The sequence below is a fragment of the Podarcis bocagei genome (genome assembly GCF_964188305.1).
Source record: "Podarcis bocagei genome assembly, chromosome: 8".
NCBI classification, from domain to species: Eukaryota; Metazoa; Chordata; class Lepidosauria; order Squamata; family Lacertidae; genus Podarcis; species Podarcis bocagei.
The window spans coordinates 93,127,697-93,154,563 of record NC_138133.1 but is presented as its reverse complement, the minus strand read 5'-3'; the positions used below and the strand labels follow the sequence as shown (position 1 = coordinate 93,154,563).

Genomic DNA, 26,867 nt, shown 5'->3' with positions numbered 1-26,867 from the left:
GAAACAGAAAAAGGGTTAGATTTTTCACACAAGGGTTTCCCTTGTCTGTTTAATCTTTACTGTCAACCATAAATCAGGCTTTTAGCTTTGCCTTGCGACACTTTAATGACCAGTTTTCCTTTCTGTTCTTCATAACAGAAAGAGGTACTTAAAATTTTTCAGATTGTAAATTTTCACCAGCAGCATAGAGGGATCTCTCCAAGTTAGTTTTCCTTGTCCCAGAAGAAAAAGAGTGTGCTGGTCTTTCTACCTATAAAACATGCTTAAGTGACATTTGGGCACAATGTTGACTCCTCACCTTGCCAGCTCATTGTAACTCCCGTCCAAGCCGCCAGGCACAGACAGCATAAAATGACCACAGCAAAGCATTTCAGATCTCCCAGATCACCCTTATTCTCCTGAGTGATTACTGTATTGGCCCGAATATAAGCTGCACCCGCAAATATATTCAATGGCTACAATTCCGCAGGCACTCACATCCAAAAATGGCAAATGTATAAGAAAATCCTACGGGTACTAGAGATTACCCGTAAGCTTGCAAATCGGCAATAAAACATTTCTTTGTTCCATTTTACTATATGTCTGTTTCAGCAGCAAGATCATAAACGCCTATTTTTGTAAGGTCACATATTTAAGCTGCACTTTTTCACGGTCGGAATTTGTGGGGAAAGTGTGGCTTATTTTTGGGCCAATACGATAATAGTCAGTCTGACTACTATCAATCACCACATAATTATCTTCTGTCAGCAGAGAGCTAACAGAGAGGCAGCCAAACTGCCATTCCTCTCCCCGGAAGTTATCAGCAGCTGGCCAGTCTTCAAATAAAGCCACAGACAGGCTTTATACAGACCTATAAGTGCCTAGTAGCAACTGTAAATATTGCACCCTATGCCTGAAAGCTGCCTTAATGACCTTCCTTTGCCACAAAATGTGTGCCACTGGGGGCCAGCTGACACATCATTTTTTTAAAAAAATGCTTCAATTAGCCAGGTTTAATTTGAAGAAGGAACCACCCATGCAACTCCAATCCAGAATGGACTCACACCGTGGTTGCCTGATTTCTTCCCCTCTCCTGTGTCCTGTTAGCTCCCAAAGGTGGCTGCAGACAGCCCCATGATCCTGCCTAAAATGAACAGCTGTCCTTCTGAGCACCGTTAGCTTACAGACTTCTTTTCTCTCTCACCTTTTGCATCGAATGCGCTGCACTTGGGCAAAATAATAATAGCAGAATGATAAAAGCTGCTTACCTTTGTATTTTATTTATTTATTTAGAAGGATGCATACAATTCTAAGCATAGTGCAGGACAAGGCCCTTAACTTATATTCACAGGAGGGGTGTTGGTGCAGAGTTTACAAAGAGACAATTAAGACAGGCTGGCTTTAGTACATGGAGCAGTACAAACAGGGGGGAAGGGGGAGACTCCACTCTGGTCAGCAAAATGTGGCCTGGGCTGCTAGCTGTGAGGCAATAGGCTGGCAGGGGAGGATGGACAGCTTGACCAAGGGGAGTGGGCACTTTGTGGATGGTGGAGGGCCAAGGAGACCTCCTCTCTGACAGGAAATGTCTTTGCAGAAACCAGCAAGCAAGAGCGCATCGTGGGCGAAATTGCATTCCAACTGGACCGCAGGATTCTCTCCAGCATCTTTCCTGACCGTGCGCGCCTCTACGGTTTCACCGTCCGCAACATCCCTGAGAAAGTTGCACAGGTGAGGGGAAACTCCACTTACTGCCTCTGGCCCTAGCCCTGGCATGGCAACTTAGAGAGAGAGAGAGAGCGTGCAAGTAGGGCCTTTCCACATAAATTTGTGGAACCCAAACTGGGGGTTTCCCCCAAGGAACCGTCAAAAGGGACCAGTCATTTCAGGCCAACTAGGAATGGATGTCAGTGGGTCAGTTCAAGCATACAGTGGTACCTTGGTTCCCAAACTTAATCCGTTCCAGAAGTCTGTTCCAAAACCAAAGCGTTCTAAAACCAAGGTGTGCTTTCCCATAGAAAGTAATGCAAAATGGATTAATCCATTCCAGACTTTTAAAAACAAGCCCTAAAACAGCAATTTAACATGAAATTTACTATCTAGTGAGACTATTGATTCATAAAATGAAGCAATAATCAATGTACTGTACTATAAAATAAATAAGACAGTATTGTAGATGATAAAAATAAAAATTACTTTTTTTTCTTACGTGTACTGATAGTCAATATTTGGATGTGAGGCTTTTATCCATTTCTGCAGTCACACAACCAATCAATCAGTAGCTGAACTCAGTTCCACACAGTCACAAAAACGAAGTCACAAACCACAGTCACAAGGCAGTCCCATAAAATGAAGAAGTCACAGTCAAAAAATGAAAAAGGCACACAAACAAAAACGCAAAAAACAGCAAAAACAAAAGCTCCAAATATCACCTCTGTGTTGTGTGGGAGCTCAAGACTCAACACGAAGCCTCTGATTATCAGCGGGGGACTCAATTTACAAACGGAACACACTCAACAGGAAGGGGAACATGTTTCGCTTCCAAGGCAAAGTTCACAAACTGGAACACCTACTTCCAGGTTTGCAGCGTTCTATTTCCAAGTTGTTCATAAACTAAGCTTGTCCCACATAGAGATTTCTCAGGAGACAGATGAGGTGATCAGGCACTCCCATTTCTTTAAGAACTTGCCATAGTTTGCTGTGGTCGGCACAGTCAAAGGCTTTTGCATAGTCAATGAAGCAGAAGTAGATGTCTTTCTGGAACTCTCTAGCTTTCTCCATAATCCAGCGCATGTTTGCAATTTGGTTTCTGGTTCCTCTGCCCCTTCTAAATCCAGCTTGCACTTCTGGGAGTTCTCGGTCCACATACTGCTTAAGCCTGCCTTGTAGAATTTTAAGCATAACCTTGCTAGCGTGTGAAATGAGTGCAATTGTGCGGTAGTTGGAGCATTCTTTGGCACTGCCCTTCTTTGGGATTGGGATGTAGACTGATCTCCAATCCTCTGGCCACTGCTGAATTTTCCAAACTTGCTGGCATATTGAGTGTAGCACCTTGACAGCATCATCTTTTAAAATTTTAAATAGTTCAGCTGGAATACCATCACTTCCACTGGCCTTGTTATTAGCAGTGCTTTCTAAGGCCCATTTGACTTCACTCTCCAGCCTGTCTGGCTCAAGGTCAGCAACCACACTACCTGGGGTGTACGAAACATCCATATTTCTCTGGTATCATTTCTCTGTGTATTCTTGCCACCTCTTCTGCTTCTGTTACATCCTTACTGCTTTTGACCTTTATTATGGTAATCTTTGCATGAAATGTTCCTTTCATATCTCCAATTTTCTTGAACAGATCTCTGGTTTTCCCATTCTATTGTTTTCCTCTATTTCTTTGCATTGCTCGTTGAAGGAGGCCCTCTTGTCTCTCCTTGCTATTTTTTGGAAATCTGCATTCAATTTCCTGTATCTTTCACTATCTCCCTCGCATTTTGCTTGCCTTCTCTCCCCCGCTATTTGTAAGGCCTCGTTGGACAGCCACTTTGCTTTCTTGCATTTCCTTTTCATTGGGATGGTTTTCGTTGCTGCCTCCTATATAATGTTGCGAGCCTCCATCCATAGTTCTTCAGGCACTCTGTCCAGCAAATCTAAATCCTTAAACCTGTTCCTCACTTCCACTGTGTATTCATAAGGGATTTGATTTAGATTGTATCTTACTGGCCCAGTGGTTTTTCCTACTTTCTTCAGTTTAAGCTTGAATTTTGCTATAAGAAGCTGATGATCTGAGCCACAGTCAGCTCCGGGTCTTGTTTTTGCTGACTGTATAGAGCTTCTCCATCTTTGGCTGCAGAGAATATAATCAATCTGATGTCGATGCTGCCCATATGGTGATGTCCATGTGTAGAATCGTCTCTTGTGTTGTTGGAAAAGAGTGTTTGTGATGACCAGCTTGTTCTCTTGGCAGAACTCTATTAGCCTTTGCCCTGCTTCATTTTGAACTCCCAAGGCCAAACTTGCCAGTTGTTCCTTTCATCTCTTGACTCCCTACTTTAGCATTCCAATCCCCTGTAATGAGAAGAACATCCTTCTTTCGTGTCATTTCTAGAAGGTGTTGTAAGTCTTCATAGAATTGGTCAATTTCAGTTTCTTCGGCACCGGTAGTTTGTGCATAAACTTGGATTACTGTGATGTTTTTGTCCAAAACTCCATGGACAAAAACAACAGGCATATAAAAGTTTTAAAAAATAAAGTGTTAAAGTCATGTGGAGTTTGGTTCCAAGTCTGCAATGTTGATTCCTTCCTTCCTTTGGCAATCACTCGTAGCTGAGTAAGATTGTCTTCCATAAACATGGTTTTAACAATGAGTCCGTAAGTGACTGGAAGCCAATTCCGGAGCCACACGTCCTTCCACAGTTGCGTAGCTGGGGAGGTAGCTGCCCCCCATCAATAAAAATCAATACACATCTGAGGTTCTGCTTCCCCCAAAGCCCTACAAAAATCTTGGTTATGCCCATGCCCTCTATATATCAGGGGTGGGGTGGGTGGCTTGGATCCTTTCCACTTTCTTCCCCCCTTCACTGCCCAGCTTTTTCTCCATTGCCTCCAGGTCCACATTACTTATCCCTCCCTTCCCACTAAAATGTTAACCCAAGGCTTGGTCCTTTAACATCCTTTGGGCTGCAGCCGCCTTGTCTTCCCTGCTCTTGCCTCTCACCATGGATCCTAAATCCTGACTTCTCTCGCTTCTTGCTCTGACCACGTCCTCCCCACTTACCTCTCTGGCTTCCTTTTCTGTTTCCCCATAAGGTTCAACTTCTTTCCTTCCAAACCTCCTCACAGTCAAGCCTCTTGGCAGCTCCATCCTCTTTACCTTCTCCAGCTTCTCTGTCAGTGGGACTCCAGCCTGCTTGTCATTAAATACGCCTCCCGCTTCTCAAATGCAAATGTTCTCTCTTCCTCTGGGCTTCTGATCTTTCTTATTCTAAAAGGCATCTACCCTGCTTCTTGCCTGCTATTTCCCCCCTCAGATGAGAAAGAGCCACTTTGGGAGGGCCATGGTTGGCCACGCAACTCCACCTGTGGCAGCGTATCCAGGCAAGGCTTGCAAAGACCCTGTTCCTTTTGGCCTGACACCCTGCATAGCCTCTGCAGGCCACGGGGACCCACGACACAGCTTGGCATAAAGCAGTTTCCTGGGTGCTATGAACATTTTCGTTTATTAAGCCCTTCATATATAGTGGTACCTTGGTTCTCAAACTTATTCTGTTCCAGAAGTCCGTTCCAAAACCAAGGCATTCCGAAGCCAAGGAGCGCTTTCCCATGGAAAGTAATGCAAAATGGATTAATCCGTTCCAGACTTTTAAAAACAGTCCCTAAAACAGCAATTTAACATGAATTTTACTATCTAATGAGACCATTGAGCCATAAAATGAAAGCAATAAACAATGTGCTGCAGTCACAAAATCAATCAATCAGTAGCTGAACTGGCTTCCACACAGTCACAAAAACATAAAAAGAGTCACAAAAACAAAAACACAAAATAAATAGCAAAACCAGACAGACCTCAGCGTAACACTCAAAACGGAAGTGTGGCACTTAAATCGTCAGCATAACACTCAAATCGTCAGCGTAATACTCAAAAGGGAAGTGTGGCACTCAAATTGCAAGCATAACATTCAAAATGGAGCATATTCAGCTTCCAAAAATAGTTCGCAAACCGGAACACTTACTTCTGGGTTTGCAGTGTTTGGGTTCCAAATTGAGCACCAAGGCGTTTGAGAACCAAGGTACCAATAGTCTCTAAGCAGTTTACAAAGATGCAACACAAAATAAAAATCAGCTATGATAAAATCAAACTATAGTTAAAATGCCTGCTGAAATAACAAAGCCTTTTGTAGGCACTGGAAGTTCAGTGGGGAAAGGCTCATCTGACCTCAGCTGTAATGGAGTGCCAAAAACTTCTCCTCCCCCTCTGACCCTTGCCATTAACTAATTGGTGAGCCAGCAAGCAACGCCTTGCTATTATCCTGGGATAACTGGCCAGTGTATTGTACATGCCAAGTTCTATTTCAGAAGGAAATCATAGTTGCAAAAAGCCCATTGTGGATTTAGCAGCTAGCTGTTTTAACACATAAAAAGTATATTTAAAATTTTGTATAGAATATAATGGCTGGAGTTTGAGGGGTTGTAGCCAACTACATTTTACTCAAAACAGACTAATTAATCTGTTAGTTATGTCCATTAATTTCAGTGGGCTTACTCTGTGTAGGACAAACATGGGCGACAACCCTGAGACTATTAGTAGCCCAGCACTGCATGGGAAGAGATCCCACAACGGAGCCTCTGGCATTTTCAGTCAAACAATCTCAGGCAGCAGCTGACGGTGGGTGGGTGGGTGGGGCTTGGAGAGCCACTGCCAGTCAGAGTAGACAGCATCAGGGCTGGACAGACCCAAAGGGTCTGCGTCAGGCCAAAGTAGTTTCTTCTGGACTTCATATGGTATCAAGGGGTTTCTGCGGCTTCTGTCCGTTGGGATGGGTTTCTATTACTTTCACTGGGGGCACAAATAATTACCTATACAGTGGTACCTCTGGTTAATTACTTAATTCATTCCGGAGGTTTGTTATTAACCTGAAACTGTTCTTAACCTGACGTACCACTTTAGCTAATGGGGCCTCCTGCTGCTGCCACCGCACGATTTCTGTTCTCATCCTGGGGCAAAGTTCTACTTCCGGGTTAGCGGAGTCTGTAACCCAAAGTGTTTGCAAACCGAGGTACCACTGTATCACCATCAATAGTATTTACATTCTCAGTTTCTTTATATAAAAAAGAAAAAAGTCTCAAACAACTTGAAAAGTGAACACAATGTGCCTTAATGCTGCTCTTCTCTCTCTCTCTGTTCCGCTCTCTCCACAGAGTGGAGCTGACCCCTTCCTGCAGCTGACAACAGAGCAGGCTTCAACCATCATGGAGCGCTACAATAACATCATGGACCGCCTGAAGCAGCTGGGCTATGACCCAAGCGTCCACCCTACCCTGACGGAGCACATTGTCAACACTTTTGGCATCCTCCGGGATCGGCCAGACATGACAGGCGCAGAGGCAGCCGCCTACAATGACATAAAGTATCTGCAGGAGGTGGTCAAGAATGCCACCCCTCCAGACATGTTCAACAACTGCATGCTGCTCCTCAACTGCCTCCATCAACTGTCTCAGGATGACGGGAAGCCCTTGTTCATATGGTGAACCTCCCATCCCCCCCCACAGTGCGCACTGTATCACTGCAAACACAATAAACCATCTGAAAATGTCGAGTGAGTCTTCTTGTGTAACCCGCAGACAATTTGTGCCACCTTGTCCGGTTTCATGATTTGGGAGAGGACCAGTCTGGTGTCCGGCCCCCTCTTGTCCCTCAGCTGGCCTTCTTCAGAACTGCATTAATTGCCAGCAAGCCAGAACATAAAGAGCAAGGGGTGGTCATGATTAGAAATATACTGAAATTCATTGTTACAGGAGGATATTCAAAGGGTAAAAGGTTGGCATGAAGCAGGGTTTACTTTATGGGAAATGGTCTGCTTGAGTGATGACGGATCTGGTAAGCCATGATTGTTTCATAAGCAATAACTATTTCCATAAGCCATAATTACGACAAGACTTGCTACTGAAAAATAATCAATGTTAAGATGCTCTGCAGTGATGTATTAACTCCATTCTGTACTCTGTATTCTAATACTGGTATTAATAGCTGGTTAGTAAAAAAAATAACTTTTCATCAAACTGGTCTTAGAAATGCTGGTGTTAAATAAATAATTTCTCTGTGCCTTCTGCTTCAACATTTGTCTGAAGGTGGCAGCTCGGCTTGGAAACTAAATGCCAAAAAGCAAAACAAAGTCTATTGCGATTTCAAAGGACAGGAGTGTAAATCAGTGAATTCTCAGGCAGGGCTTCACCTGTCAGAGGAGGCGACTTCTTTGCCAAACCTGCCCTCCACCAAAGTGCAGCAGCAGCACCTTCTCCTCCCTGGCTATTCTCTCTCTTCCTGTTGATCTCTGGCAAGTGCTTTTGGCACATCTTCTCACTGCACAAAGTGTGCTGTTTTTAATCTCCTCCAAGGTTAGGCCAGGAGGGTGCAGTGGCTCACACCGGCCACCACAGCAGCAAAAGGAGCCTCTCGGTGCTATGTTCATTTCTGAATTTTCTGATTGTTTGAAAAAAAAGGGGGGGGGGAGAGAGATAGTCTTTCACTCAGACACTGACATCTCTAGTGGTCAAAGTGTCCTGTCAGAGGCCTGCAGGCAGCAACAGAGTGCTGAGCTCCTAAGACCTTGGTTGCTGCACCAGGGGCAAAGAGCCCCAGTAAGAGGCTCCCCATTTACATGCTTTCTCCCAACACCATTTTCCCAATTGAAGAGCATTCAGTCTGCAGGTGGAGCCCCTCAGCAAAGAAAAGCCTGGCTGCTAGTTCAAGGATATAGCAACAAGCTAAGCAATAAAGTTACACCAGACTGCATTAAAATAGTCTTGTTTCTTTTGGCCTCTTGATACTTTGTTTTTGTGTCAGTTTCTCCAATAATGCTGTTTGCCAAATTGCATTGTATCATTGGTCCATAATCAATAATTGTAATGATTTCCATGTCCAGGCAAGTTGTTTTTGCAGCAGTTAATGGAAGTGTTGTGAGTTCTTTGTTTCTAATTCGCAACATATCATGACTGTACAAGTTAAGTATAGGCAGTCCTGGGGTCCTGTCTGTCTTGTAATTAAATATATTTCTGTAAATACATTTTCCCATAACATTTCTATTTTTGGACACTCCTACCACAAGTGCTAATATGCCGCTATAGCAGGACATCCTCTCCAACACATGGGAAAACTGTTCAGTTTTATATAGGCTAGGAGTTGGTCCAGTCTGTTCCATGTCTTTTCTTCAGTATTTAAGTCTCAATTCAGTTCCCGCCACCTTCTCAAAATTTTGCAGAGGAAAAAATTGAACCTCGATTATAGATTTATACAAAGATATTAATCCTTTTGTTATTATATTATATTTTACTCCACTATAATTTTTGTATGCTATTGTCTCATGACTTTGTTTTTAAACTGGGAATTTGTTAAAAATTGGTAGTCTAAAAATCGTGATATTTGAACATTTGCCTGTGCAATTTGCATCACAGTAATGGTAAGCAGTCATCTATCTTTGTAAAAATATTTCAAATATTACAATTGCATTTCTTTCAACACCTCTATATTAGAGAGTCTATATTTATTTTTGAAAACTGGGTAGAAGTGTAATGGAATAATGGGTGAGAAGCCTGCAACCAGGACTTTGCCCATTTTGTCCAAATCTTGAAAGTTCTAAGTGTGAATGGATTTGTAAGCCAGGTTAAGGTATTACTTTCATAAAGACACCACCTATTTCCAAGTTCTCTAATGTGCTCTACTGAGCTCCTTTACTGCCAGACAGGTCTATCATGTTGATGAGTGGATGTGTGTAGTAATCTTTATAAGGGCATCTTGGGAGATGGCTGAAGGGAGAAGGAGCAGCCTGTATGAGCCAAAGAGGATGGTCTTGTGATAGAAACAGGGTGTGGGGTAAAGTAGTGTGAGGTAGCCTCAGAACACCAAACTTGAAATTGTTATTGCCTTGCCAGGCAAATTGTCTAAACTGGATCATGAGATAGTGACCCTGATACCAAGTCAAGATCAGGGAAAAACCCAGGTACTGCCAAATGAATGTACAGAGGTTTTTCCACCTAAAGAGCAGTCTAAGTATTGTGAAAACGGCTTTTCAAGTAAGGGATGGCTTGTTGAGAATTTGGGACAAGGATATCAGTAGGATTTGCCTATCCACATCCAGCTTTCAGAAAGAGTTCCGATCCTGGAGTGCTTGGAGCATGCCCTCCTTGTGTCAGCACGTGAATCTTCTTTCCTCCTTTCTTGGAGGAGGCCGGGCTTCTTTCTCTGTGGGTGGGGCTTTCCCCTCCTCCAAGAATGGTTCCTTCTTTGGGGCAGAGCCCACATGGGTGCCTCCAGCACCAGGCCATGGCCACCGTCAAAGATGTGCTAGGAGTGGGAGGGAAGAAGAGCTGGGCAACTTCTGAGGGTTCTTGGTGTGTCTCTGCAGCCAAATCAACCAACATCTCTCTCTCTCTCTCTCTCTCTCTCTCTCTCTCTCTCTCTCTCTCTCCCCTCCCCCCCCCCTTTCTGCACAGATGGTGGCACAAGTTCCCTCTACCTCCAGGGTGGCGCGGCTGGGCGGCCCAACCTGCCTCGGCAACGTGGATTCTGCTTTCAGTGCCCCTTTCCTTGGCACCCCCACAAGCCCCAGCTGGCCCTGCCAGCCCCGCCCACCCCTTCCTCCAGCCTCGCTCCCCTAGCTACCCAGAGTGCAACTTCCCAGGCAAACTTTGGCCTTGGCAACCAGAGCCGGTCTTTGCCCCCACCCTCTCCCATCGTCATCGTGCCCTACTACAGCCCGCCCCCTGGCCACAGCGTCACCAGTGATGCCTCCTCCTCCACCGTCACCTCTGCAGCTTCCAACAAGTCCTTCTATGCACTCAATGCCACTGATGACACCTCCTCCGCTGCTTCCTACCAGGCACCAGGCTACCGAAGCCTGCCCTTGCCCCCCGCCCCCGCCCCCTTCCGCCAACCCAACTACAGCCTGCCCCTTGGTCACAAGATCCCTTATGGCCCCCTCCCATCTTCCCCCACTATCACCTCTGGTGCCTTCTATGACTCCATCCAGGGAGAGCCACTGAGTTTCGGTTCTGGCCACCAGAGCGTGCCTCCATCTCCCATCTTCTATGCGGTCAATGCCAATGACACCTCCTCCTTCCCCGCTGCTTCCTACCAGGCACCGGGCCACCAGAGCCTGCCCGTGCCCCTGCCCTCCACGCCCAGCCCCTTCCACCAGTCCAACTACAGCCTGCCCATCAGCAACAAGCTTGGCTACGAGCCCCTCCCTTCCTCTCCTCCTCCCTACCAGTCCATCCAGGGCGAGCTACTGAGCATTGGTTCTGCCTACCAGAGCCAGCCCCCATCCCCAATCTACTATGCAGTCAATGTCACTGATGATGCTTCCTACCAGTCTGCTGGGCGCCGGGCGCCAGGCCACCAGAGCCTACCCCTGCCCCCTGCCCCCTTCCACCAGCCCAACTACAGTTTGCCCCTCAGCAACAGGCCCATCTATGAACCGCTCCCCATCGCTCCCACCACTTCCTACCAGTCTGGCCAGGGTTACTCACCCGGCTCTGCTGATGGCCAGCTCTGGTGGGATTCGTACGCACCACTCCATGATGAGTCAACTATGGGCAGCGTCTTGTCCAGACGAGAACTCTTCACAAACTCCCAGCGAACCCCACTCAGTGCAGGAACCTACTTTGACGAGAACATAGACGACTCTGCTTTCCATCGGCCTGTCAGGCCCAGGCCTCCCCCCCTCCAAATGCCCCCCCCAGGATTCTCCCCCCCCTTTGAGTACCCACTTCCCATGGTAAATCCCCATTTATCTCCCATACCTTACCCAGTGTTTAACGCTAGAAGGTTGGGTACCAACTTCTATTTTCCCTCCCCTCGCCGCATGCTAAGGTTCTGCCCAGACCTGTATGGGAAGCTGCACGAGATTCCGGCCACAGACATGGACCAAAGCCAACTCAATGAAAGCCCACTCAGTGAAGCCTACTTTGCCCCAAACATAGACGAGACTGCTATCCATCGGCCTGTCAGGCCCAGGCCTCCCCCCCTCCAAATGCCCCCCCAAGAAGTGTCCCCCCTCCTTGTGTACCCACCTCCCATGATAAATCCTGATGCATCTCCCATACCTTACCCAAACTTTAACCCTAGAAGCGAGGGTACCAACTTCTATTATCCCTCCCCTTTCCGCATGCTAATGTTCTTCCCAGACCTGTATCGAAAGCTGTATGAGATTCCACCCCCAGACATGGACCAAAGCCAACTCCATGATGAGTCACCTGTGAGCAGCACCTCGTCCAGACGAGAACTCTTCACAAACTCCCAGCAAAGCCCACTCAGTGAAGCCTACTTTGCCCCAAACATAGACGAGACTGCTATCCATCGGCCTGTCAGGCCCAGGCCTCCCCCCCTCCAAATGCCCCCCCAAGAAGTCTCCCCCCTCCTTGTGTACCCACCTCCCATGATAAATCCTGATGCATCTCCCATACCTTACCCAACCTTTAACGCTAGAATGGAGGGTACCAACTTCTATTATCCCTCCCCTCTCCGCATGCTAATGTTCTTCCCAGACCTGTATCGAAAGCTGTATGAGATTCCGGCCACAGACATGGACCAAAGCCAACTCACTGACCAGACCCAAAGCCATGATGTGGCACCTATGGGCAACATCTCGTTCAGACGACAACTCTTCACAAACTCCCCGCAAACCCCACTCGTTCCAGGAACCTTCTTTGAGCAGTTCATAGACGACTCTGTTTTCCTTCGGCCTGGCATGTCTCCCCCCCCGCGACAAGTGTCCCCCCTCTTTGTGTACCAACCTGGCATGATAAATCCCGATGCATCTCCCTTGCCTTACCCACCCTTTGACGCTAGAAGCGAGGGCACCAACTTCTATTATCCCTCCCCTTTCCACATGCTAATGTTCTTCCCAGACCTGTATCGAAGGCTGTATGAGATTCCGCCCCCAGACATGGACCAAAGCCAACTCACTGACCAGAACCAAAGCCAAGCAGCCTCTTCTCAAAGCCCAGCAGTAGCATCTCAGGCCTTCAGCCAGAGCCAGCCAATGGTCGTGAGGCCAAAGGAGCGCCGAGGCACCGACAGGCAAGCCACCTCCCTGAGCAGCACCAAGTCAAGCAGAGGTGGGTGAGTGTGTATATGTGTTTCTGTTGTGTAAGCAATGTGTGATGTTTCTGGGCCCTGACTGGGCATGGTGAGCTGATCTTCTCACAGATGGTCACTTTCCATTGATATAGCTCTACCACAGACAGACACTATCAAGCCCAAAGAGCTGAACAGTTACAGTGCAACCGAACTCAGGCAGAGTTGGGGCATTTCCTACCATAGCTGTCAGGCATGGGGGAATCTCTCCTCCCCTAGTAGCATCCAAGAGCAAGGAATAAACAAATAAGTTCATATTTATGGTTTTATTTAGTCATTGTGGTACAAGGCAAAGAATCCAGTCCTTAACTCCACAGTAATGTTGCTCACTCTGAGCTCCTCCTCTTCTTTCCCCAGCAACAGCCCTTGGCTCTATGAGGGGCCTCAGGAGTCAAATGTAGCTGAGTCCTTTGCTCTTGAACTCTAAATGAGCAACATGTACATGGGGATGGTGGCCCTTTCCAAGGGCATTTCTGCTGTCAGCACTACCCCTCCTTCTCCTAATGCCTCATAACTAAGCTGCTCTGAGTTCTGCTGTAATTCAATCGTGTCTCCCTCTTCTCTTGAAATTAGTAGAGAACGGGGGATGATCACCACCATTCCTCCTCCAAGGGAAGCAGAGAAGGAAGGGGTGATCTCCAGCCCTCCTCTTCAGTCGAGTCCCTGACATCACCCTTTCTACAGAGCCCTCCTCCTCCTCCTCCTTCCCTCCACCCCTTCAGTTTTGGTCTGCTGGGGTGACTTCTATAAAACTCATTTTGCAAGTCCAGGGCATGAACATATTCTGCACATTCCCATTATCTTTCTTCTGGCCCATACCCGCTCCACACAATCAAGTATTGCAACCTCTTCCTTCTCATTTGTGAGTCTAGAATTTGTTCTACTTCAAACTTTTCCTCTCCTTCTACCAGGACTGGAGGTGGAGGTATTTGTCTAGGTGCTTGGTAAGGGTGCGCAGGCACCACTGGCAACGACCAGGATCTATGGAATACAGGGTAGCTCTTCATTGATACCAGCAACCTAAGCCTGAAAGTCGCAGGATTGATCTATTCTATCACTTCAAATGGCCCCCCTCTCTGGCGGTCCAGTTTTCTATATCTATCTTTCTGAAGTAAATAATGTGTTGACAACCACATCTCCCACCTTGATGTCACTACCTGGCTGTCTATGCACATCAGCTGATTTTTTATATGCCTCCTTAGAACAGTCCAAACGCTCCTTAAGCAAACTCTGGTTAGCTGTCAATACTTCTACGAAGTCATCTGCTGCCAGCACTGACAGGGTGTTGGGGATGGTATCCATGACTGGCAAAAAAGTGGGTCTGTTGCGTTGAAGCATGAAGTGCATTGTTGTATGCGAACTCCGCCAAGGGCAGTTTGGACACCCAATCATCCTGCTGGTAGTTCCCATAACTACAGAGATACTGCTGCAACATGGCATTAGTTCTTTATGACTTTCCATTCGTCTCTGGGTGTCAAACTGAGGTGAAGCACAATTCTACCTTGAGTAGTTGCATGAGCTGCTTCCAGAACTTTGAGGTTAATTGGGCTCACCTGAGATCACTCTGAGAGCACGTGCAACTTGAACACATGGTCTACAAAGAGCTGTGCTGTTTCTTGGGCTATCAGAAGTCTTAGTGAACAGGTATACCACCAACCAGATCACTGTCTGCTGCTGCGATTCCGGCAGATCAGTGATGAAGTCCATAGCTATGGTTTGCCAAGGGCCTTGCGGGGAGGGCAACGGTTATAGCAAACCCGCTGGCACTTCTCTGGGTCTCTTCGCCCGCTGACACATTTCACAGGCTCTGGCATATTTCTTGACTTTCCCCCTCTACCTCGGCCACCAGAATTGCCTCATCACACGGCATAGCGTCTTGTGCGGCCCCAAGTGTCCAGCTGTAGGGTTATCATGGCATTGACGTAAGACCTTGGCTCAGAGGTCTCCCTCTGGAACATAGAGCTTCTCCTCTATACAGTAGCCCATCCTTTTCCAGGAACCTCTCCACATCACTGGCATCCCCCCACAGCACCACTAGCTCGCCTTCCACGAATGCATCCTCCCTTGTCTTCTGCTGGAACTCAGAGACTTCCATAACTGACCCAGCTGCTAGCTGTAGCTGCTCTGGCTTCAAGTTGTGCCTGTACACTGGAACTGGCTTATCATCCTGATATTCCGGCTTCCTGGAAAGGGCATCTACTCCTTGATTCAAACTACCGGCTACATACTGGAGTCTAAAATCAAATCTGGCAAAGAACTGCGCCCAACAAATCTGCTGTTGATTGAGACATCTCATCATCTGCCAATACTCTAGATTCAGACTTTCAGTGTGCACCTCCACCTGGTGTCACCCCCTCCACACTTCAAAGGCTTCTTTGATCACTAAAAGTTCCTTCTCCCAAATGGTGTAATTCTACTCGGAAGGAGTCAGCTTCCTGGAGTGGAAGGCACACGGGTGTAGGTTGCCATCTTGGTCTCCTTGAAGCAGCACCACCCCCACCACCCTGTCAGAGGCATCCATTTCCACAATCAGTGACCAGTGAGGGTCTACATGTGCTAGGTATACCGTTGAGGAGAATATGGTTTTGAATTCAAATGCCTGCCACACCTCGGCTGTCCACTGGAATGGCTTCTTGCCCCTCAAGCAATCTGTGAGGCATAGTGAGTCTTGAATAGTCCGGCACGAAGTTGCAGTAGTAGCTGGCAAAACCCAAGACTCTCTGCAGATCTTTCTTTGCCTTGGGTTCCTGCCATGACACTATGCTCTGCGCCTTAGCAGGATCCATGTGCATCCCCTCCAGTGTGAGGCAGTGACCTAGGAAATCTACTGTTGATACACGAAACTGAGACTTTTCCAACTTGGCACAGAGTTGATGTTTCCACAGCCTCTGCAGCACCTCTGTCACGTGACATACATGTTGCTCTGGGTTCTCTGAGTATATCAGCACATCAAGGTAAACCACCATGAATCTATCCACTAGGCTTCTGAGGACATAGCTGATGAAGGCTTGGAACATTGCTGTCCCTGACTGCAGTCCAAAGGGCATGACCAGGTATTCGAAGCTGCCATATCTGGTGCAGAACACTGTTTTCCACTCATCTCCCTCTCTCACACGGATTGGTTATAAGGCCCCCTCAAATCCAACTTTGTGAAGATTTTTCCTGACCTCAACCTTTCCAATAAATCCCCAATGTGTGGTAGCAGACAGCGATTGAACACCATTATGTGGTTAATCTTCCTATAGTTTGTGCACAATCTAGGTTCTGAAGTACCGTTTTCTTCACGAATAGCACAGGGGCGCCTCCTGGTGCCTTGGGCGGTCTGATGAAACCCGCTGCTAGATTCTTATCCGAAAACTCTCTCAAAACCACAAGCTCTGCTTGTGACATCAAATAGATGCGACTGGTGGGCAATTCCGCACCTGACAGAAGATCTATTTTACAGTCATAAGGTCTATGGGGCAGTTGGCTCTCCTCTCTGGTCAGAGGGCTTACTTGTATGCAAAGATTCCACCTAGACCTCTGAGTGTGGAAACAGATGCAACTTGACTAGTAAATCACTTAAACTACTCTTAAATTAGTTGAAAACATATTAAATATATTATATGGAAGTTTATTTAATATTTTTATTAAATCTACTACTTCCTTACATTTTAAGGCCCTCCACAGCTGCAGAAAGCCTCAGCAAAGCCCTCTACTGCTGCAGGGAAGCGCAGCACATCCTCCACAGTGGTGGGGAGGTATGGCAGGACCCTCTGCCACTGTGGGGAGGTGCAGCACACCCTCCACCACTGCAGGGAGGTATGGCGGGACCCTCTGCCGCTGCGGGGAGGCCCAGCAAGGCCCTCCACCACCACAGATATATATCGTGCTATATCATGATGTTTGGCTGGTGATATATTGTGATGCTGAAAACCAGATACTGGCCAGCCTTACAGGTAATATGTTTCTTGTTTCCTCGGCTGCACCACCTTACCTCTCTGAGCAAATTGCCCTCTATCCCCAGATGTTTTAAAAAGGATTAATGGAGGATGAGACTATCTATGGTTTAAAATCATGGTAGCCATGGGGCTCTCTCCAGAATGAAGCGGCAGCGTGGCCCTGAATAAATAATAAATAAAACCATCTTTCATTATAATAAATAAAATAAAAATGCATGTTTGTGGAGGGGGGTTATTGGTCCGTTTGATTCTTAATGTATTTTTGTCTCGTGTTTATTTTTATGTTGTGAACTGCCCTATGATCTTCGGATGAAAGGCAGAATACAAATTTAATATGCTTCTGGCATCTGTCTATCTCAGGAGACAATGAGCAATGCCCCTTTATGGGTAAAGTCAGACTGTTGGAGAGTTATAACATCTGCTGTAGCTGCAGAAACTGATATGGGAGAGACGCGTTATGTTTCAGCTAAGGCAGATAAAGGCATCCAGTTGTGCTGATGTAGGTGTACCATGGCATTTCTTCTTTCTGAACTCCTCCCAGAGGTCTTTTCTCCTCTGGTCACTGCTGTGGATGCATGACCTGATTGATTGCCTCCGGGCACTGCAATTGTCTGCAAGAGATTCCCACAATGTGGGGTTGGTGGTGCCAGCATTCATGTTATATTCGCAGACAGGTCTGTTGCCTGAAGCCAGTTCTTCGTAAAGCACATCCTTAGGAATCCTGCCATCTTTTATTTTGCGGACATGATCACGCCAGTGTAGACGTCGCTGAGAGTAGAGTGCAAACATGCTGGGAATGTGGGCTTGAGAGAGCACATTTTTGCTTGAGACTCTATCCTGCCATATGATGCCCCAAATCTTCCTCATGCAGTGTGATCCAACACACGAGCCTAGTAGGCCTTCATCTTGGTATTGGTCATTAGCATCACAACAAAAAGCTTTTATCCAAGAGAAGCCTTGCGGTTGGGGGGGGGGAATCTCCCTGTGCTTTAAAAATCAGCTTGGTTATAGGTTGTTAGCATCATTCTGCCATTCCCTTTTGGAAAGGCAAGAAATTGGTTGTTAATAGTCATGGCAGTCACCTTTGTTCTTGTAGAGGGTCACAACGCTGGAGTCATGCATGTCTTGTAGCATGGATCCTGCATCCCAACACAACAAGAGGAAGTAGTGGAGGTGCAGCATGAGGGAGGACTTGAGGCCAGCTTTTAGGAATTCGGTACTGTCCTGAGACTTTTCCTCATACCTGAGAGTTGATGGCATTCTTCAGCTCATCGAGGGAGGGAGGACATCCAGCTCTCCCAAGACAGGCAGTGTCTGGATGCTGTCAACTGCTGTGTCAGCAACCATGTTTTCCCACAAGTACAGTTTTTGATAGTGCTCTGCCCATTGCTTCATCTGCTTTCTATTTCACAATATACCAATATATGATTTCATAATATCTTGGATCCATATACAAAAGGTCAGTTATGGTTTAAGGAGGGTTTTTTATTGGCGTTCATCTGTCTCAAGAGACAATGAAGTGTGTCTCCAGGGGTTTAAGGAGTGATACATAACTTTTTGGGTGCCTTCGGTTATGACTGAATTTCAAGCAGAATGTCAAATTATATTAATGATTATATGAGTGAAAATAAAATATAAGGTTGAACAGTGTCTTGGCATGTTACATTCCAATAATTAACAAACTATTTTTCAATAAATATTGTTTAGTGCACTTCATTCAATCTCTCTTTCATAATATGCAAGTTTTGTCAACAGGACTAAACCTTATATTCTTTTGTGCCATTGGAAGATGTCAACCAGCATATCTACAAACACGCACACATCACGTTTCTCTATCCAGCCAAGTCAGAGGCACCTCAAGGACACATCCTGCACAGGCAAAAGCACCCAAGGAGGGCACGGAGGATGTCCAGTGAGGGTGCAGTATGGGGACAGTCCTAAGGGGGCTGCCCTGGCCCTAAGGCTTCGCTGGGTGTCCCCCTCAAGGAGGAGTTGGGAGATCTGCTGCCTACTGCGCTATCCTGCTGGACTGACTGGAAATCCCCCCTTGGTCCTTACAGATCCCAAACTGGTAACCATGGAGCGCATCGTTGGAGAGATTGCCTTCCAGCTGGATCGCAGGATCCTCTCCAGCATCTTCCCTGATCGGGTCCGCCTCTACGGTTTCACCGTCAGCAGCATCCCTGAGAAAATCCAGCAGGTGAGGGGAGATTCCCCTGCCCCCCACTCCCTAGTCCTAGCCCTGCTGTGGTGTGTTGACAGGGTGCAATCGAAGAAGATGGAGGAACAGGAACCCTGAAAGCTGCAGTCCAGAGATGGGAAGATGCAGGCCTAGGGGCTAAACATGGCCCCTGAGGCCTTTCTGTTTGGCCCCCCAGGACTTTCCCCAGGCCACATTCCTCTGGCCCTGCTTTGCCCTTGTCCTGGCTCCTACCCAACACCTAGAGGAGAGAAAGACACCTTCATCCAGGCAAGTAATGGTACAGTTTCAGCAGCAGACACCGTGCTCAAGTATCACAGTTCAGGAATTTAGGAGCAGGCCAAGGAGTTAAGGACTGGCGTGGGATGCTCACTCACAAGATTCCCTTGTCGTGCGGGAATATCAAGACTGCAAGAGTGCACACCATCGGAGCGGGCAAGTCTGCTCCATCTGCAAAGGCACTGTCAGCTTCTAGGCCACAAGGCTACACCCTCCAGCTCAGGATCCTGGTCAGTCACTGCTGCCTCCTGTCCAGCCTCCAGTGAGTGGATCAAAGCCCTCCATTGAGTCTTCCTGCTCCACAGGAATGTCGGGAAGAGAGACACCCCTGCTCGCCCTTCCAAAGTGACCAAAGCCAGGGTGGAAAGGAGATCCAACTTCAACCCAGGTTCCCCAGCCCTCACCCCCGTTTCTTCTGCATCCTCCATCAGAGCCTGCCAATCCCAGCCCAGTTTTGACAGAGCTGCTGGGCTCATGAGGTCACTCTCTTTGAGTGTTTTTGCCTGGATGGAATGTGTGTCTTTGATCTCTTTATAATGGCTCCGGCTTTCCTGGATGAAGAATAGAGAGTGGTACGTGAGTGACTATAGAAAGCAGCCACTCTTTTCTATAGGTAAAAACAACAACTGTTGCTCTGCCCACTCTTGCCTCTGGCTCTGCCCACCACTGACGTTCACCCCAAATAAAGTAACCGAGAAGGGGATGTGGCCCTCAAGCTAAAAAGTTTCCCTTATTGCAACTCCTGCCGTGGCCTCTTCTCCTTTCAAAGTTGTGGTTATAGGAAGAATCCGTCTATTCCCACTTCTCTTCGTTATGATGTCCAATTCACCACCTGCATCAGTCTGCATAGTATTTTTAAGGCACTCACTAAAACTCACCAGGCTCTTAAAATGCATTTATCCTGATTTATCCATTTTAATACGCATTTTTGCGTAATATATGCGTTTTTACAAACAGGTTTCTCCAATCAATATAATGCAATTGTCTGTGTTCTTTTCATTAACACATTTCATACATTGTTCTATCTGTATCTCTCTGCACATTTATTGGATGGAGAATGGGTCCATAAATTCCAGCTGGCACAGAATGTTGCAGCCAGATTGCTGATGGGAGCTTCTGGCCAAGAACGTGGTTGCAGAGGATGGCAACCAAGATGACCAAGGGTCTGAAACCAAGCCTTACAAGGAACAGTTGAAGGAGCTGGATATGTTTAGCCTGGAAAAGAGGAAACTGAGAGATGTGATAGCCAGCTTCACCTATCTCAAGGGCTGTCACATGGAATATTGAGCAAGCTTGTTTTCTTCTGATCTAGAGGGTAGAACTTGAACCAGTGGATTCAAGCTATAAGAAAGGAGATTTCCACTAAACATCAGGAAGAGCTTTCTGACAGTAAGAGCTGTTCGAAATTGAACGGTCTCTCTTGGGACTCTCCTTCCTTGAAGGTTTATAAGCAGAGGTTGTGTGGCCCCTGTCTTGAATGCTTTAGTTGAGATTCCTGCATTGCAGGGAATTGGACTAGATGACCCTTACAGTCCCTTCCAACGCTACGATTCTGTCAGGTGTGCATGAAGCAAAGCCCTGTGACCAATAGGACTCTGCAGGACTGGGGCCTTCCTCTGAAGAAGCAAGGCGCGGCCACACAGGTGAGGTCGATTGGTAACTCACAGCACCTGGTGGCAAGAGCCGGGAAGGGATATAAGGTCAGCATTTTCCCTTCGGCTCTTTGCCACAGCAACACGTTTCCTGCCTTGCTGTGTTTGACTCCTTGCTTCTTGATCCTCGGACCCTTGACTTTGTGACCCCTTGCTTCCTGACCCTCGGACCCTTGGCTTCTTGACTCCCGGCTCTCTGACCCTTGGACTCTTGGCTTTCTGACTCCTGGCTTCTGGACTTCCGTTCCTGCTCCCACCCTGCCATCTTGTCCCCGGTCCCGACGTCCCCAGCCAGGATTTCAATCGCTTGTGAACCAGACCGTGACAGATTCTATGAACATGTGACACCATTGTTAAAACAGCTGCACTGACGTCCCATCTACTATTGAGCCAAGTTCAAGGTGGTATTAATTTTCAAAGCCTTGAACATCTATAGGGATGTCGTTGGTTGTTCCCCAAGTTGGTGATGCTCACTTGACAATGAGAAACCAAGTCTTTAGTGCCATAAACCCAGTCAATAACGATTCAGCAAAAGCCTGCTGAAAACCTTTCTATTCCGCAAGGCCTATGCAGGCAGTTCAGATTGTATCTTTCCGCAATGGTTACCTGATGCTTGTTTTTAACCTTTACACTTTTAGTGTATGGTTTTCTATATTTTTAATGTTGTAAACTGCTTTGATATATTTTTATGATTGAGTAGTGTGTAAATATTTTTTATAAATAAATAAACTGCGTCGCAAGATCCAGAGGAGCATGAATCTCAAAGGGTAGCTGTGTTTTACGTCACTGTTTCAAGAAATGCAATTAAAGAACTTCATGTTAAAAGGCAAAATGAACCAAATATCTCCCCCCGTCCCTCATTTGTAGTGGTGTCAAGTTCACTCCTTTTTCCTTTGGTGCAAAACAATAAAGAGAAGTCAGCCTCCATATCCCTCCTGCGCCATGTATTGCTAGGGAGATTCAGGCAGCTTCTGAACAGCTCTGCTTTCTGCTATTTTCAAGTGGCAAAGAACAGAACAGGAAGCAGCCCCCATCCCACAAGGCGAGGAAGCAGCATAGCCCCAGCTACGCAAACACAGGGCAAATTTTGTGGTTTCTCTGACCCCTCCCTTTCCAGCACCAACCTGTTAAATGTGAACTATTTGGCTCCCTCCATGCTCAGAATGCAGCCTTGCCTACGTAGCTCAATCTAAAATGATTTTAGTGAATCACTTTCTAATAAATAAATAAATTGATTAATATGATAAATGTCTTTTTTCCTGTTTGATTAAGCTTAAGGGTAATTTTTGGTTTACGTAAGGCCCTAGTGATATCTGCGTTAAATGCAGTAGCCATTGTCTTCCGAGAGATGGATGCCAACAACGAAGGAAACAGAAATGTACAGTGGTACCTCTGGTTACGTACTTAATTCGTTCCGGAGGTCCGTTCTTAACCTGAAACTGTTCTTAACCTGAAGCACAACTTTAGCTAATGGGGTTTCCCGCTGCTGCCGCGCCGCCGCTGCGCAATTTCTGTTCTCATCCTGAAGCAAAGTTCTTAACCCAAGGTACTATTTCTGGGTTAGCAGAGTCTGTAACCTGAAGCGTATGTAACCTGAGGTACCACTGTAGCTGCCTATTCACAACATGTGCCTACAACTTTCTCTGACTTTGGGGTTTGAACTCTCAAACTGACTGGCTAGGGTTGATGGGGGGATAGCAGCTCCAAACCAAAGGAGGGTGCCAGCTTGGGGGTGGGGAACTGGCACTGACCATAGGGAATAATCAAAGATGCCTCTCCCCCCTCTTCTGAAGATGCCAGGAGCGGCAGGAGTTTTTCCCATTTGACCCTCCTGGCTGCATAAACCTACAGCTCCCTAAAGGCAGCTGAGGAGGCTGGGCTCAGAAACCCTCTTTTCTAACGCTGCTTCTCTCCCCACAGGCAGCCAATGACCCCCTGTCTCCAATGTCAGCAGAGGAGCACCAATCCATGCTGGAGCGCTACGACACCATCATGAATATGCTGAAGCCAAAGGGCTATGACCCAAACTTCCACTCCAAGTTCACAGAGCACATTGTCAACACCTACGGGATCATGAAGGAGCGCCCAGATGCGGCAGGCCCTGAAGGAGATGTCTACAACAACCCGAGCTACCTGCGGCAGGTGATTGAGCAGATTGTGCCTCCGGAGAAGATGACGGACTGCCTGACCCTGCTGGACTGCCTCAGTTTCATGGCGTCCACGGACGGGAAGCCCTTGTTCATCTGGTGACCATCCGCCTGCCTGTCCCCCTCCTGGCATGCCATCCCACTACAGCCACAATAAACCATCTGGAAACAGCTGGCAAAGCGTCTTGTGCAAAGTCCATCCCACGGGGGGGAGGGCCCTGCCGCCACCACAGTCCTTCCGTTACCTGGGAGGAAGCCATTCCGAGGGCCCCTCGGGGTCTTTGACAAACGGACCCCAAACCCCACAGTCCTAGGCTGGCAGAAAGCTGCCTCAATCCCAGAACCAGAAGGCCAAAGCAACATGGCGGCTGGCTGAAAAGATGCCATCCAGTCGGCTGCCGGTGCTATATACTGTATTTTTCTGTGTATAAGACGACCCCCATTTTTTGAGCCCAAAATTAAGAAATAAATAATTGCAACATTCCGTGTATAAGACAACCCCCAATTTTAAACTTTGGGGGGAAATATAGTCTTATATACGGAAAAATCCTGTAATCTTTAGAGGATGTCCGAAGGCAGCCCTGTATATGGAAGCTTTGTGTGAGGTTTTATTGTGTTTTTATATATGTTGGAAGCTGCCCAGAGTGGCTGGGGAAACCCAGTCCGATTGGAGGGGGGGGGCTACAAATAATATATAATTATCGTAGCACCCCCCCCCCAATCGGACAGGCTTTCCCCAGCCACTCTGGGCAGCTTCCAATATACCATATTTTTCCGTGTATAAGACTAGGTTTTCTCCCTTAAAAAGAATGACAAAAATGTGGGGGCATCTCATACACGGAGGCCATCTCCCCCATTTTCTTAAATCGGAGTCCCCCCAAATAGAGGGCGCCTTATAGATGGAAAAATACGGTATATAAAAACACAATCAATGAGCCGATTGAAAGGTGAGATCATTAATTAACTGGCCTTGTTAACGGAAAAATCTGAGGGCTCCCTTGGACAAAAACAAAGACACCAACCAGGATTACTTGGAGCAAAACAGCAGCCTGTAGGTTTGGCCTTTATTGAACTGTTGCAACAGGGTGTTCCCCTCACTTGCAGGAGAGAGGAGGGACCCAGAAATATGGTGTGCAAGACTTTATAAAGACTTTTGAAATTGCCACCCTGTAGATCAAGACCACCCCCAGAAACATCATACATACATCACAGAAAAGGCGGTCTAAAACAGAAATTTGAATGTTGTTTTTCTCCTATCGTTTATTTCCTGTCTGGCAGGTTACTTGACTGGATTGCCTGGGGATCCTGGCCAGTCTTTTGTAGTGATAAATACTTAGTTCCTGGGCCAGGTCACAGGCTCACGCCCTATTCAAACACAGACAGGATTTGTGAAGGAAAAGACAAGGGGGAGCCTTTTCCATTTTGACCTTGCAGAGGAAACATTTGCTCAGTTTAGGAATCAAAATGGTTCCAGGTTGGTCTTCCTGTGCTGATCTAGGTATGTGCTTGGTTGGTACACTTAGGAACATCACCGTATATTTAAGACCATGAAATTCCTATTACAGACTAAATCAATTTGGCAAAGGGGGGGGGGATGAAGAGGACGTCTACTCCCCTTGGACACCTTTCTGCACGGCAGGCCTTGCAAGTAAACCATTGGGAGAAAGTTTTCAAGCTAGAATCCAGCCAAAACGTTTTATTTCCTTCTTGGACCTCGCTAGGAAAGTTGAACCTTGAGCTCAGCCTGGAACCTGAACCGGAGCCACTTTGAAACGTCAGAAAGGCCTCCTTCCTCGCGGCCTTCCCGGCTCCTATTTCCCGAGAGGAGCCCCGAGGCCAAGGCCTAGTCGGGGCTCCTTCTGGCCGGGCTCCCCCCCCCTTATTTCTAGCCCCCCATTCGGAAAACAGTGGAAACACAAGATACATCTGAAATCACAGGCAGCCATAAAAAAGTCCTCCCCACTTACGCCTCCAGCGTCCCGAGAAGAAGCTCGTCCTCCGGAGAGGGAGCCGCGAAGGCCCCAGGCGCACCTCTGCGGGGAGGGAGCCCCATAGCTGGGGGGGGGGTCCTTGTTGTGACAGGGGCATCTTGTCTCCCCCCCTCCCCACAAGATGCCAGGCCAGGTTCTGGGGGGAGCTTCTGTGGGACCCCCAGAACCTCTTTGGCCCCATGGCCCCCTCACAGACCCACCGGGTCAGGTTCTGGGAGGGAAATCTGAGGGGAGAGACTTGGGGGGCGCAGCAGCAGAGCCAGTCCCCCCCCAAAAAAGCTTTTCCTTCTTCAGGCTGCCATGGGGGGCTGTGGGGAAAGCCCGCCGGGGGGGGGGGTCCTGAAAGGCAGACCAATCTAAGGATGGCGGCTGCCTCGAAGAGGCGAGGGGGTTTTGCCCTCAGGAGGCGCCTCAGGCGGCCTCGCTCTCCAGAGGAAGCGGGAGCCCCGTCGAGAGAGATGGGGCAGCAAGACGGGGGGCGCCCCCCCAAATCCCCCCAGGTCCCATGGCGCCGGGCGAGGAGCTGCCCCCCAAACGCGAGCCCCACACATCCCCTCAGAGAGAAGGGGAAAGGCGCCAAGAGAGGAGGCGGGGAAAGGAGGCGCCACTTGGACCGAGAAGCGGGACCAGGCCGCGGGAGGAGGTAGCTCCTGCCTTCCTTCCCTCCTTCTTTCTTTCTTTCTTTCTTTCTTTCTTTCTTTCTTTCTTTCTACTCTTCCTTCTCTCCGGGAAAGGGCTGAAGGCGGACTAACAGATTAGGCGAGGGGAGCACAAAGGGGGAGGGAATAATAAAATGTCAATTTTTTATAAGAAGGAGAGAGAACCTTCCTCCACAGAAAAAAGCAGTGAAAACAGACGCGGAAAGAATTTTCTATATTTCTATATCTAGAATCATAGAGTTGGAAGAGACCCCAAGGGCCATCGAGTCCAACCCCCTGCCAAGCAGGAAACACCATCAGAGCACTCCTGACATATGGTTGTCAAGCCTCTGCTTAAAGACCTCCAAAGCAGGAGACTCCACCACACTCCTTGGCAGCAAATTCCACTGTCGAACAGCTCTTACTGTCAGGAAGTTCTTCCTAATGTTTAGGTGGAATCTTCTTTCTTGTAGTTTGGATCCATTGCTCCGTGTCCGCTTCTCTGGAGCAGCAGAAAACAACCTTTCTCCCTCCTCTATGTGACATCCTTTTATATATTTGAACATGGCTATCATATCACCCCTTAATCTATACCAGGACCACCTTCGTCCATGGGGGAAAAATAGGTTAAATATAGAATGCATATTTAAATAAGCATAACTCTAATATATTTTTTCAAAAATTTTATTGGTTTTTACAATATTATCAGCAAACAAACAAACACACGCAAGGCAAACAAAAATAACAAACAAAAATCATAGCCTTATTGAAAATTACAGTTATTAACTTTGTTAAATGACTTCCTCGCTTCCCCTTGGTTGAATTTCATTGCATGTCCTTGTAACGGTTTTCCAAATCCTATTTTTTTTTGAAATTTAACTTAATCATTAACATCCTTAAATCTTCTCCTTATAGAGTTAACATATTAATTTATCACTTAACATAAACAAAATCCTGTAATAGACTATACTGTAATATAAATATAAAATATAAAAATATAAATTTAAGAAACCACAGAAAGAGGGGGAAGGAAGTCAAGTCTTGAAATGTTAAAAGGATTGTAAACTTGTTGAAATGTATAAAATGGAAAATCGTAAGTAAAATAAGAAGAAGATGACCAGGGCTATGAAATGCAAGCCAGAGGAAGGTTGGCATCAAGTCCCAAGAGTCACGTCTGGCCTTAAAAGAGGGAATTTCTG

General features: G+C 47.1%; 2 protein-coding genes across 7 annotated transcripts in view; both read left to right on the top strand.

The window, feature by feature from the left end:
- LOC308592707 (uncharacterized protein) overlaps positions 1 to 7,279 on the top strand; it is a 31,252-nt gene extending 23,973 nt beyond the window's left edge. For 3 of the 6 annotated variants that reach the window (XR_014010618.1, XR_014010619.1, XR_014010620.1), the window contains one exon: positions 1,574 to 1,707. Coding sequence is in view for 2 of the 6 variants with exons in the window: in XM_081204354.1 (XP_081060480.1) it covers positions 1,574 to 1,707; positions 6,886 to 7,215 (464 nt within the window). In the remaining 4 variants the exon portion in view is untranslated. Of the gene's footprint in view, positions 1 to 1,573; positions 1,708 to 6,885 lie in introns of those variants that run through there. The other 3 variants (XM_081204354.1, XM_081204353.1, XR_014010621.1) reach the window with 2 other exon arrangements.
- Positions 7,280 to 11,677: 4,398 nt separating this feature from the next.
- On the top strand, positions 11,678 to 23,219 carry LOC308592834 (uncharacterized protein). The gene is made up of 3 exons (XM_081204744.1): positions 11,678 to 12,801; positions 18,822 to 18,961; positions 22,813 to 23,219. Exons 1-3 carry the CDS (start codon positions 11,715 to 11,717, stop codon positions 23,140 to 23,142), a joined length of 1,557 nt encoding a protein of 518 aa, XP_081060870.1. The 5' UTR covers positions 11,678 to 11,714; the 3' UTR covers positions 23,143 to 23,219.
- Positions 23,220 to 26,867: the final 3,648 nt, after the last annotated feature.